Genomic DNA, 13,313 nt, shown 5'->3' on the forward strand with positions numbered 1-13,313 from the left:
CCCACTTGTAGTGGGCTGATATTGCCTTTCTGTAATGCCAGGGAGCTTAGGGAGCTGCGTGGACCCTTAGGCATCAGCCCAACACAATTAAGAAAGATAGACAGCATGTGTGACTGAAAGCCGCATGGCCACCTTGTTTATATTATTCAGTTATAGATTTAAATGTTTAGACTGTGTAAAATGGTACTTTAATTAAATATTTATTTTAAATAAATTTTATAATTATTTTCTCTCATTTTCCAAATTATTCAGAACTCTTTCAGCATCAAATGTGACAGGTAACTCCTTCATTCAGACAACATTCTTTGCTGTTGCACAATAATTAGTTTTACTGCAGGTGAGTCTTCCCAGGTTAGGCTGTTGAAGAATGGTTTCACCCAATTTATCTTTATTTGAACAGATCACAGAAAAATGTCTGAAAATGCTGGGTGGTGGTTCAGTCCACCACAGAGGTGCAAATATCGTGCCCAAAGGGTGAATCCTGATAGCTTTTGGTGTTTCCCTGACTTTTCATCTGGTGTATCATCACTTTGGTTCACAGACATTTACATGCAGAACTAATTCCCATTTGTGTTTTGTGCTAATTACTAAATGTTAGCATACTAATATGCTAAACTAAGATGCTGACAATGTAAACATTACCAGCTAACCATCAGCATGTTAACATTGTCATTGTAAGCATATTATCCTTTACCATTTTGCTCAAAACAAGCCGTGTTCCAGCCGCTAAGGTGACTTTTTAAAAGTAGACTTTTTCTAATTAAATTTCCATTCATTAGCATGCAGCCTTTAGCTGGGTTACCACTTGACAGCATTCACGGAAAAGGAGACAAAGAAAGCAAATGGAAGAAAAGGAAAAGAAACTGAATGTAATAGTAAGGCAGTGGGAGGGCTTATCTCAGCCGTCCACATCCATTCAGTCTGACTGCTACCATCCAGATAATATGGAGCATTTGGATGCAAACACGCAAATGTCAGCATACTTTTCAGTTTTCAATGATAAGCTTGCATGCCTATTCTTTTTGTATAAGAGAGGGGGATGTACTCTATCTCTTAAATTATATCACATTTTCCTTTACAAGCTTTTGGAAAAGACAGTAAATTTAGATTCGTGCATACACACAAAACATCTACTACACTACCCAGTGGATCAAATTCTCACCCATTTCACAGTGTGTGAGGTGTTATCTATCTGGGTAAACACTTGTCTGTGTGGGATTTATTGGTTGCAGCGGGAGTGTAGGAGCTCATCACTCTAGCGCCGTGGTGATTATCTGCTTTACAGGGCCATTGGCACATTAAAGCGTGACCTGCTGAAGGCTGTGTAAGCTAGTGTTTGCAGCAGCATGAAAGAACAGAAAAGTGTTCCCAAAGCAATAAAACAGGTAAATAGAGGTTACATGACTGACATTAATGCCACACTTCCTTCATCTTCTCCGTCTCTCTTCACTCTCTCTCTCTCTATGTAGTGTTGTTAGCAGTCTTTAGGACAATTGCTTGTGCATTTTGGTTTAGTATTAAAGGTAATTTTAAATCTGATCTAGACTCTGACGCCTGTGGCTGTTGTAGAATCCACACCAGATTCTGCAGCATTCACACAATGCTGGAAGGAAAAAGAAAAGAGAATAAGCGTGGAGAGGGCTGGAGGTCTGCTGGCTTGACTCTGTTGGGGGATTGGAAAGAGATCGAGGGAATGTAAGATGTACAGAGGCATTGGAGTTGTGAACCTGGATCTCATTAGGGGGCTTTGCTTTGTCCTCTGCCTCACAGGGAATCATTGCAGCACAGTTTCTTTGAGAAGACCAGGATAATTGACATCTCAACAGTGTATCACGGATTAGAGGTGATTTTGTGGTTGTTAGTGTGAGTATGGTTGGAGGTATTGATTTGTGTTTCTATGGTTCTGTGGTCTAATGATTTCAGAAGCTGTGGTCAAATGTGGCACTGAATGGTGAACACAGAGTATAAATAAATATATACTCCAGTATGGGGGAGGAGAAAGAGTGATGTCTCATGCTGAGGATGGGTATCCTTTCTTTTTTAGCTCAGAATATCAGAAAAGGAATCTATGGAAAATACAACAGTGACACTGCTACATGAAGACGTGTAATTAGATTTCCCCTGGCCACTCATGAGGTGTGCTGTGAAAATAGTCATAATACATTTGGGAGCGTATTCCTTTCCTGCATAGTTAACCTTAGTAGCAAAAGTTTTAGGCACATTTTAAGTTTAAATAAGTGAAATAAGCACAGACAACGTCTATAGTATGGTGTCAGCAGAGCCACAGATAACACTATAATCCCACTGTAATTCAGCCTTGAAGCTTTTCTCAAAAGCATATTAAGAATATTTCTTTTGCAAATACATGTTTTAAGGCCAGACATGTTTTGAAAGATATTTCTTCCTCAGGATTTTACATGCCAGCATTGCTTTAAAAAAAAAAAGTACAACGCCTAATGGGGTTCCAGCTGCTGAAACAAAAGCAAAACATTTTATGAGCGACATGTGATTGTGAGGTAATTATATTGTCAAACTGGATTATTGTTAATACAAGGCACTTGCACAGCGATAGTAATGTGCCGTGTCTAATTCCTTTAGAGCTGGTGCTGTTTTGATTAGTACTACTCTTTAATGCATGGAAGGATTATTTGATGAATTTTACTATGGCTCTTTTTGGTGTGTGTTTATTGAATTCCATTGACATCTACCAGTTAATGGAATATGTTTCTCATATACCTGACAGTAAAGTGTATCCCTGGAACTAACTCTCTTCTTTGTTTTACCACCCTGCATCCTTCTTCCCATCCAGGGTCTCGTCTCCGCCAGGAAGACTCCCCTCCCCGCATTGTGGAGCACCCCTCTGACCTCATTGTGTCCAAAGGGGAACCAGCCACTCTCAACTGTAAGGCGGAGGGCCGTCCGACGCCCACAGTGGAATGGTACAAAGATGGGGAACGCGTTGAGACTGACCGCGACAACCCCCGCTCCCACCGTATGCTGCTGCCCAGCGGGTCCCTCTTCTTCCTACGCATCGTCCACGGACGACGGAGCAAGCCCGACGATGGCAGCTACGTGTGTGTGGCCCGGAACTATCTGGGCCAGGCGATAAGTCACAATGCATCCCTGGAAGTAGCCAGTAAGTCCTGTTAGATGTGTGTAAGTGTTTAGAGAGCGCTGAGAGCTTCACTCCTTCTGTAAAAAAGGATGCAACACACATGCACACACCTTAAATACTGTATAAATGGCCACAATCACACATTAGTACAGACGTGAACTTGATTGCTAACATGACCAAGAATAACCAGGAAGCTATTTCTAATACCAAGGTGTGTAAATGTCTGATAATATGATAGCAGGGACTTTAATATCTATCTTCACAGAAACTAAGCAGCTTTTTTGAAAAAGTCTGGACAAGCTTTTCTTAATATAACCATTAGATTATACAGAAGTATATACAATCTTACAAAAAATGTATCACACTCTTTGTTATAGTTACTTTGCATTGAGTGTCTCCACACTTTCAACTCAACCAGTAGCGTTGATCTAATTATACGTGGAACAGAATGTGTAAATCTTAGAGCCTGTTTTTCATTTAGTTACTTTCATTCTAATGTGGGTCTTTTTTATGGTTGACTGACAGGTGGAAGTTCACTATGCGACCCACCTGTCAGACATGCAGCAGCTGCGTGTCTGCTTTAGTCCCCCAGGTTTAAACAAGTGCTGAGTGTGTTCCAAACAGGTGACAGTGTCAACTCGCTGAATCGTAGAGTTGCAAGTGTCAAGTGTGTGGTGTTACCAGTTAAACAGCCTTTCACTGCAGCATGTCTCAGGGAGGAATCTGTCAGGCTGCATGCAGCACCCAAACGTGTGTGTGTATGTGTGGGTGTAGATGTATATACGTTAGTTAGACTGATGGAATGAAGCTTGTGGAGCAGAGGACAAAAGGTCAGGGCTTATGACCACGGGTAAGTGCAAATGGTCTGTGAATCCCTATGGAGCACAGGTTCTCCAAGTCTGAAAACACAGGAATCTTGCAGACAACAAGAGTAAAGAATGTGCCGAAAGAAGGAAGTGTCGGTAACAAGGGTTAACAACCGCAACCATGCTCTCACACACTGCGTAGCTCACTGTCGATCCCCTGCTCTGCTCAGCTGTGTCAGCTTGCAGAGCTCTACTCAGGCTTGGTCTCCTGGGAGGATATTTCACAGAGGTTTTAGAATAATAATACTCCTCCGGTATCTGTTTCACCTTTTGAATAATAATGAAAGAGATGGTCAAACGGTATCACGGTAATGCTAGATCAGCACTCCAACCCGGAGAAGCGCAGCCCTACAGGGGGAGCGTTTATTACTCAGAGTTCACTAAATTTACTGTCAGGTTTTAAGGTTGAGAGGGAACACAGAGAGGACTTGTTGAAGCTGCCCGGATGACTTATGTCTCCCTGCTTCATCCCTCAGAGGTCACAGATTCATGGGTCACCCTGGGGCTGGATAGTAAAACAGAGCCCCGTTCGGCAAATGCTGCTGAGTTAGGGAGTTTATAGGAGGACCAAGAAGCTGGGGAGTGTTAAAAGGAGGATTGACCTCACTCTGTCAATAGACCAGCTAGCAGATCATTTGTCTAGTCTTGTTAATGTGATAGCTGTTAATTTTGTGCAGTGTTTTAATTGCTTAAAGTTTCTTTGGCTAAAGGGAACTGTGTTCACAAGGGTGCCTGGGTTTCACAGTAAGCTACTATCAAGTTATTATCATGTTTCACTCATTATGTTTGTCGCTCAAAAATCACTCAGGCAACAATACTGTGTGATGATACTCTAATAATAGAGCAGAAGTGTAGATGGCAATTATTTTCCAGTATAAAGAGACTACAGTGAGTCTGAACAGCCATACAATTCTGATAACCATGTTCTTATATATGCCACAAAAGGCACATCATAAGCACATTATTAGCAATATAATACTGTATAACTGCGATAATCATCTATAGTGAGGAGCGGGAGTCATGTCCCCCAGTATATGAAAATGGAAATTTGACTCCTCCCCCAATATTTGTAATGACCAGTAATCAAATGCCTCCAAAAGCTAAAAGGAAGCAAATTTTCCTCCCTCAATATTCAGTATTAAACCGACACACGGTGTTGACTAAACACTGTGTTCCATGTTAGTTTACAGGTCAACCAGCCACAGTGAACACAACGGCTGTGTGCACAAATGGTGAGCATGTGCCAGAGTTTTAGGCCGTTTTGATGACATAAGCATTTAACTAAGCACTGCTATGCCTAAAGACAGCCTCACAGAGCTGCTAGCATGGCTGTAGATTGTTTTATCTTGTTACTGTATAGCTGTCAATTTCACTTGATTCTTAGATCAACATGCATGGATCAAATGCTAAATGAATTATGATCCACAGTTGTATTAATTACTATCTGTGATGGACTCAATTAATAAGAACAATAGATGCATGTTGTGATACTGAAGTACAGAATATATTGTTTTTTTTTTAAAATGTCAATGTTTGAATAGTACACAATAATTTAGCACCCTGAAGATTTGATGACATTAGTCTATTTAATGAATATTCAGTAACACTTTCTATGAAGGTCATCGCTATAATGACTTATGCATATATTTATAACACGATATAATACATCCATAAGACATTATAACAATTGTTATAATCGCTTACAAACATGCATTAGTCGATAGAGCAAAGTTCATAATGTATTATGACCTTTTGATTTAATGTTTTATAACTAATAGTAGTACCAGTTTATATCAATGTGCGGCAAGAATCTCCGACCATGTTCCATAACACATTATAACCATCGACTCTGCCTCGTTATGAATACACTTTAGTCACCATTTACAATTAGTGATATAAATTGGAATAAAAGCTTATAGTAATGTTTAAAGTTATATAGCATGTCTTTGTTTGCTTTAAGTAAAGTGTTAAAATATCTATCCCTGTATAATATATTACAGGTGGACATAATACCATAATAACTAATTATAAGACCTTATAACACGTCATTGTTTGCTTTAAGTAAAGTGACACACATTTTACGCAGGAAAACAACTTTTATTTATGTTTCTTCACTTTATGAACAATCTGTATAAATTTTGAACATTTTGCAGTTTAGCACAAAAACACAAAATAATTATATCAAGAAAACTCGTTGTCAGGGTGGAGAAAGATCGCTCAAGAGAAGACCTGTTGCCGACCAACATCATGTAAGAAGAGGCTCGGATGTTGTCACAGATGAATGGCGAGCCTATGGACAGGCCCTGACAGATGCAGTGGACAATTAAAGACAACCACTTCACAAAACGTAGCCTATTAAAAGACATTTTAAAGTTAATGAATGGGAATACTGTTAGCTAGCGCTAACTGCCTTCACTTTTCCAGCAGTTGCGGAAACAACAGACTTAACGGACACACTGTGACCTACACTGTCACTTTACTTAAAGCAAACAATTACGTGTTATAAGGTCTTATAATTAGTTCATATGGTATTATGTCCACCTGTAATATATTATACAGGGATAGATATTTTATCACTTTACTTAAAGCAAACAAAGACATGCTATATAACTTTAAACATTACTATAAGCTATTATTCAATTTTATATCACTAATTGTAAATGGTGACTAAAGTGTATTCATAACGAGGCAGAATCGGTGGTTATAATGTTTTATGGAACATGGTCGGAGATTCTTGCCGCACATTGACATAAACTGGTATTACTATTAGATATAAAACATTAAATCAAAAGTTCATAATACATTATGAACTTTGCTATAGCGCCTAATGCATGTTTGTAAGCGATTATAACAACTGTTATAATGTCTTATGGATGTATTATATCGTGTTATAAATATATGCATAAGTCATTATAGCGATGACCTTCATAGAAAGTGCTACCGAATATTCTTTGCTCTGCACCTGTCCCTAGAAATAAACAATAAATAGCCATAGTTGATTTACATTATTTGCTGTTTTGAGTATCTTGTGACGTCATATAACATGCTTAGTTCATGAACTCACCAACTCAGGAAGGAAAGGCTCAGCAGCACATTAACAATAATCCCACAGAACATTAGTCATTTACTCTCTAATTGTAAAATGTGAAAGCGACAGTGGAAAATTATTAACTTATAAAAACCTTAACTCAATTCCAAATTAATTTACTGAATTCCTACTTTTTCTAATACCGCTGTGATTTAAAGGGAGAGAAGATGAAAAGCGGTGAGACGGCTGACAAAAGACAGGCTGACAGATATAAAGTGATGCGAGCAGGAAGGGTGTGACAGAGACAGAGGGGAACAGAGGAGAGAGAGGAAGAAGTGTCTGTCCTTCAAGGCACAGGAGTGAAACTTGTTTGCAGAAAATTGAGGTGACGTGGTAGAGACAGTGACAGATGTAGTGTGTGGTGGTGCCTGAAGCGTGACCACGGGGTTGGAATACTGTGTAAGCACACACAACATGCTCTCTCACACACACACACACACACACACACACACACACATACACACACACACACACACACACACACACACACACACACACACACACACACACACACACACACACACACGCAGACTAGTGGAAACCTTTCTGAAAGCAAAATTCATGAATGTGGAAAAAAAAGGAAAAAAAGACATATAACTTAGTTCCTATCCAATAAATGTCACAGAAGACACTCAGCATATTTTGTCTGCCTGCAGGGACCCTAGAGGACCCTGGGAAATGAACATATGTCCTATTGACCTCAGCCACTTGATTCAATCATGAAGCGCTTTATTGAGGTGAAGGCAAAGTCACAGCCTGTGTACTCTAAAGGTTATTGGATAGTAGACCTGTTTTTAGGTTCCGTAAGGGAGAGGAATAAATGATATTCTTAAACTAATTGGACACTGCCATTTGCTAGAGGAAAGTGAGGCTCGTGGCAAGACTGAAGGTTAGGCCACAACACTGCAGTGATGAAGTAATGAGCCACAGGGAAAGACAACGACACAGCCACATGAAGAGAATGGCAGAAACGCCCCCTCTGATTTCCAGCGTTTGTATATAAAGGATCTAAAGGAATACCTTACTTGGACATAAACAGATAATGTGCTCTTAACAGATATGGTCAGAATCCAAAATTAATACCATTATACTACATTTGTCCCCTTCCCCCATCAGATGTTGTAAAGCTTTAACTTCACGATTGCCTATCGAAGCCTGGCACTTTGTGTAACTTCACAGTACAGCAAATTGGAAGTTGCAGTTTATTTTCATCAGGACGTCCTCATAGAGGTTATGCACTTCTTTAAAAAAATAAAATAAATGCAATGTGACCAAATGAGCTACTACAGTTCATTTTCTGTCAATAACTTTCTCATTTTTGATCATAGATACTTCAGACCAACTTTATATTCCCCTGGACCTGCTGCCCAAAGCACCTCTGACATTCTGGCATTCTGACTGTGTGTTTATATTCCTATATTTATTTCCATGCAGACCATTAACAGTTTCACAGCTTTTATTTAGTCTCAGTAGACTTAACGTTTTCTTTTTCTGAAGGTGGGTTCAAATACATATCCTAGTTTTATTGTTTGATTAATTAAGGTATATGGTTAAATTATTTTATTTTGTGTATTTGGTTGGTAGCTAAACATATAGATATAGTGAATGGCATTATAAATAGCAGAAGAAAACAATTTTACACAGAAAATGAAGCAATTTAGATTAGATTACTAACAACTTCCGATGCATGCCCCCGCCGTCTTTCGGTATATATCCGAATATAAACATTTTTCTGACATATACAAATACAGACATAGATAAAGGGAGCATTACACCCCTAATATATATACAGCTACATTAATTCAGTTAACATACATAAAGGAAGTTGATGTAGAAAACTATTGGTTCAATTTTGTGCCGATTAGCAGAAGATGAAACAGAGGCAGTAACTGAAACGTTTCATGTGTATAGCCAACTCAATGTTTGTGCATCCTCCTTGTTTAAAAATCTATCTATGTTATCTGACTAAACAAAATATTGTGGGATTCCTAGTTAAAATGACAATTGGCAAAACACAACATATTTCTAATATTAGTGAGATGCAACAGTGGACAAATCCACTTTTATACCAGATCTGATTTGGGCACATACAAAGCCATGCTTCTTTCATCATAAATTATATAAAACATACCTCTCAATTCTGTATTCATATTTCATCATCCTAAATGTATGCAGTTTTCTTTTCATATCTTGAAAAGGGAAAGCCAGTGGGGGACATGTGATGGCTTGTGATAATGACTTGAATTTTATTAACATGACAGACATGTTCATCAGAACACCATACTCTCTGAAGTGGATCATGGGATATGCGCAGCTCAGTCAGACTGTGAGATTGACAGCTTAAGGTAGGACCCCTGGTCTGTCTCCCTGTCCGCTATTCTTTGATTGTAATCTTATGCTGGATACGGGTGAGTGCAGGAGACGTGCGAAGCAGTGAAAGAGAGAGGCGGATTCTCAGAGGTCAGGCTCCTGCACTGCCTGCCCCTATCCATTAACTAATGGCTCCTCACTTCAAATGGCTGTCACTGTCGCTGACAACACCCTGTTGTAGTCACTCTGGATAAGCGCAATAAAAGATCCTAAGTGGCAGTAGAGCGGTCTGTCTCAGGAAAGTTGTCATTTTCTCTCCATATGGATGAGGAGTGAGATTGTTTGATAGGCAAAAACTGACACATTGCAACAGCTCTTCATCCACAGCCACAAAGTCAGATATCAGTGTTTGTTTCCAATTGTCTGTGACAGCCTGTGAACGCTGTGCTACCCTCTTGTTCCTCATCCTGTTTTCCGTTCCCTTGTTCTCTCCCAGTTGGCCTATGGTTAGATCAGTCAGTGAGTAAGTATCACACTCTGGGGACAGCTGGTTTGTGTTTACAGTCTGGAGACTGGGGCGAGTGCACTGCAAGTATTGTCTAAACAATTTTAGTCGCTATATTCCCCTAGGCTCAGCGTTTCCAAGGGCCAGATTTGTGCAAGAGTGTCAGGACGCAGGGAAAGAGTTTGTTTGGCTTGCAGCGGCACGGTGAAGGGAGAAGAGAGTAGGGGAAGTACTCAAGAGCTTCTGACAAATACCATATGGCTCCTGGATGTGTGGCAATATTATTAGAACGTAAAACTGTTCCTTTTGTATGTGTTTGTGTGTGTGTGTGTGCATTGTGTCAGGATTGTGCTGTACACATATGTACAACTGACAGTTGCTACTTTGACAGGAAAGAAAGGACTGACTTTCAAATCTCTTCATTCTTTTGCAGATTATTGAATTATACCATATTCATTATAACAATCCTACTATTTACACTTTCTCTGGCTTTCATTTTACATTAGAGAGTGTATTGTAGCCTTGTCAAGAAATAAAAGAAACATCTAGCTTTATGTGTGATAATAAGCTGGGCAGCCATAGTGAATTATCTGCATTGTTGAATGTTCCCCTACATTACAGACATATGAAGCCTTCTTTATTGGCTGTGTGTGTGTGTGTGTGTGCACATTTTTTTTCACTTTTCTCTTTTTGCCCTTATCCTTGAGGAATAAGGTGCTGACGAGGAGGGGGGAAAACCTGGGAGTGTCAAATCAACAAATCTGTCTGTTGAAGATGGACTTTTGTGTACAGTATGCCCGTGTGTGACCATATGTGGGTGACTTTAAGCATATGCTTTGTGTAACTCTACATTTCAATCCCCCCCAAACACTCCTCCAAATCATGTTGGATATAATTTTGTTGTGCGTAATGTATTCAGCTCTGGTTGTTGCTGGGGAGACACTTTTTGGCTCGGCCCATTTCCCCCGACACTAAATCTTTTTCCCCCTTTTCCCCGCTCAGCACTGAACCTAACTGCTGGTTGCATTTCCCTGCAACCTCGGAGCAGGAATGCAGCCAGACGCAGAAAACCCTGCGCTTGCTGTGTCAGGTTACTCTGATGTCATATGCATTTTATTCACTCATTTGCAGACTTGTAACATGGCAAGAGAGACTTCCCGGAGGCCCAAATAACCAGCACTCGTGTGCTTGGCTGCAGAGGTGTTTGCAACAACTGAAGTTAATTAGCAGTGAAAACCCACCATCAAGTCACAACTTGATTGAACAAAACCTGTACTGACTAAACCATCATAAGTCTAGTCTGCCCCGTATTTTACTTGTGAATTTGTCAGCGTGGAAGCATTAAGGGCTTACAGCATGGTCGAGTAATCCTGCTGTCACTGAGAGAAGAGGGTTGGCTGTGCATTTGATGAGATATTAGCCTTATACATCCTGTATCTGTCACTCCAATAACGCCACAGTCAGCAGCAGCCACCAGCTTTATCTGTGCTCACAGTTAATGCGGTCTTCTCTGGGGGTCAAAGGTTGTGTCACTTTTTCATTTCAAGCGTATGTCAGTTTTCATTTTCCAAAGCTTTCCGCCTGCTCTTTCTAAATATCTGCTGTGTGGGGTGACATATCACCCAGTAAATGTTAGCTGTGATTCTATTAAAAAAATCAAGCTCAGTACAACTCTGACAGTCCCTTCAGGGCGTGAATATGAGAAATGAACTGTCTCCCAGATGTGCACTGTGTAATTGTGGTTTGATGATTGTTTGTTAGTGTTTATAATTAAAATGCCAACTTTTTAGACTATCATTAAACTAATCAAAATTCTTATGTGATCCAGTAGAGGCAGACACTTTGCTTTGTCACTGCCAACCATAATCATATATTCTGAATGAATGACGGAAATCGAACTCAGTGTTGGTTGCTATTTTTTTTTTTTTTTTTTACAGGTTTTGAAGCTTTAGATTTAGAGGCCTTGCTTGCTTTTCATTTATATGGCAGTGCTCTTGGTGTTGTATCCACCACATAGGCGCAGACCTTGCATCCCAAATGCACAATTTAAACTCAAACTGTCGCTGATAGTGTCAAGGCTCTAAATAGCTGCGTGTACAATTTCACCAGTTGATTCCATTGTTGCAAGGCTGTATTTCTTAACTTTTCCACAATGTTAAATAAACTAGTGAATTATGTAAAATAGTGGCTCTATGCAATCGGACCAAATTACAGCTAAATTCCCACTAAAATTAAACTGCATGTTTTTTTCTGCTATACCTTATGTACATATCTCTGCTTGGTAAACCACATGCCCTGTGTTGTCCTTAGAGGAAAAAAAATCAGAAACTAAAAGGGAGAAATGTATATGTTATATTTTTATGATTTCATGATGATGCCCCCCCTGCATTCATTACCCGAGAGATAAAGATAAATACTATATTCATAGTAATCCATAGTAAAATATAAAACCAAAAAAAAAAAGAGATAAAGTGAGAACCTAATGTTAATTAAAAAGGACATTCTGAACTTGACTATTGAAGCACAACATACATAAATAATGTGGCTGATGAAATATAATCAAATCAGTCTAAGTTCAAGAAGCACTGCACTGCAGGGGAACCTGAGAGGTGCTACCCTGAATACAGTATGTCAATACAGTACTTGAGAGACATTACACCCTAGAGAAGCAGCGACAGACACTTGGAATCAGAGATGTGAGCGGTTGCTAGTGCAGCAGCAGAGTAATCGACTGTTTATGCAGCATTGTTCCTACTGCTTACCCACCACAACCAAAGATGCTAGGATCTTCTCTAATAGACTGCAGACGTGGTGATTTATAACATGCAGCAAAATAGAAAGAGATAGATAGAAAGTGAGGGGTGGAAAGCTGAATAATGAGATGAACAGTTCCAAAGCACTACAACCATTCCTGTGCCTGCCTGGCTGTCAGTTCTGCATCCCCTATTTTCTGCCGTTTCCTTCTCCTCCTCCTTCTTCTGGAGCATCACTTCATCTCTCTCCTGTGGGAATACTTTGGAATGTGCAGACAGGTTTGTGATGGAGCTGCTGTGGTTGAAGCTGCTTACTGAAAGCTTTGATGACCAATGATGTGTTCCCGATTATTGTCATATACACTATATACAAATTGTGTTTCTATCTGTGTACAGTGCATAGTATGCAGAAGCAGACAGAAAAACAAGGGTGTGTCTGTGTGTTTTTATGTTGACGCTACCCTATCAGTAAAAAAGTGCAATTTTTAATATTAATTAATTATTAATTTGTTTTTAATATTAATTATTGTTAATATTGTACACCATGTCAAAAAAGTACAATTATTTAAATTTGATTAATGTTATATTAATGAAAAAATAATTAAATCGTGCTAAACATTGTGTCTGAACTTGACATGTAGCACTGCACTGCCACTTTAACAGGGTCTATATTTTT

At 39.4% G+C, this 13,313-nt stretch overlaps 1 protein-coding gene across 2 annotated transcripts in view; it reads left to right on the plus strand.

Annotated features, from left to right (window-relative positions):
• LOC123962894 (roundabout homolog 1-like) overlaps positions 1-13,313 on the plus strand; it is a 77,893-nt gene that overhangs the window by 16,352 nt on the left and 48,228 nt on the right. For both annotated transcript variants that reach the window (XM_046039377.1, XM_046039376.1), the window contains exon 2: positions 2,810-3,136. In XM_046039377.1, the coding sequence (XP_045895333.1) occupies positions 2,810-3,136 (327 nt within the window). The remainder of the gene's footprint in view (positions 1-2,809; positions 3,137-13,313) is intronic.

This window comes from Micropterus dolomieu, linkage group LG23, assembly GCF_021292245.1.
Source record: "Micropterus dolomieu isolate WLL.071019.BEF.003 ecotype Adirondacks linkage group LG23, ASM2129224v1, whole genome shotgun sequence".
Lineage (NCBI taxonomy): Eukaryota > Metazoa > Chordata > Actinopteri > Centrarchiformes > Centrarchidae > Micropterus > Micropterus dolomieu.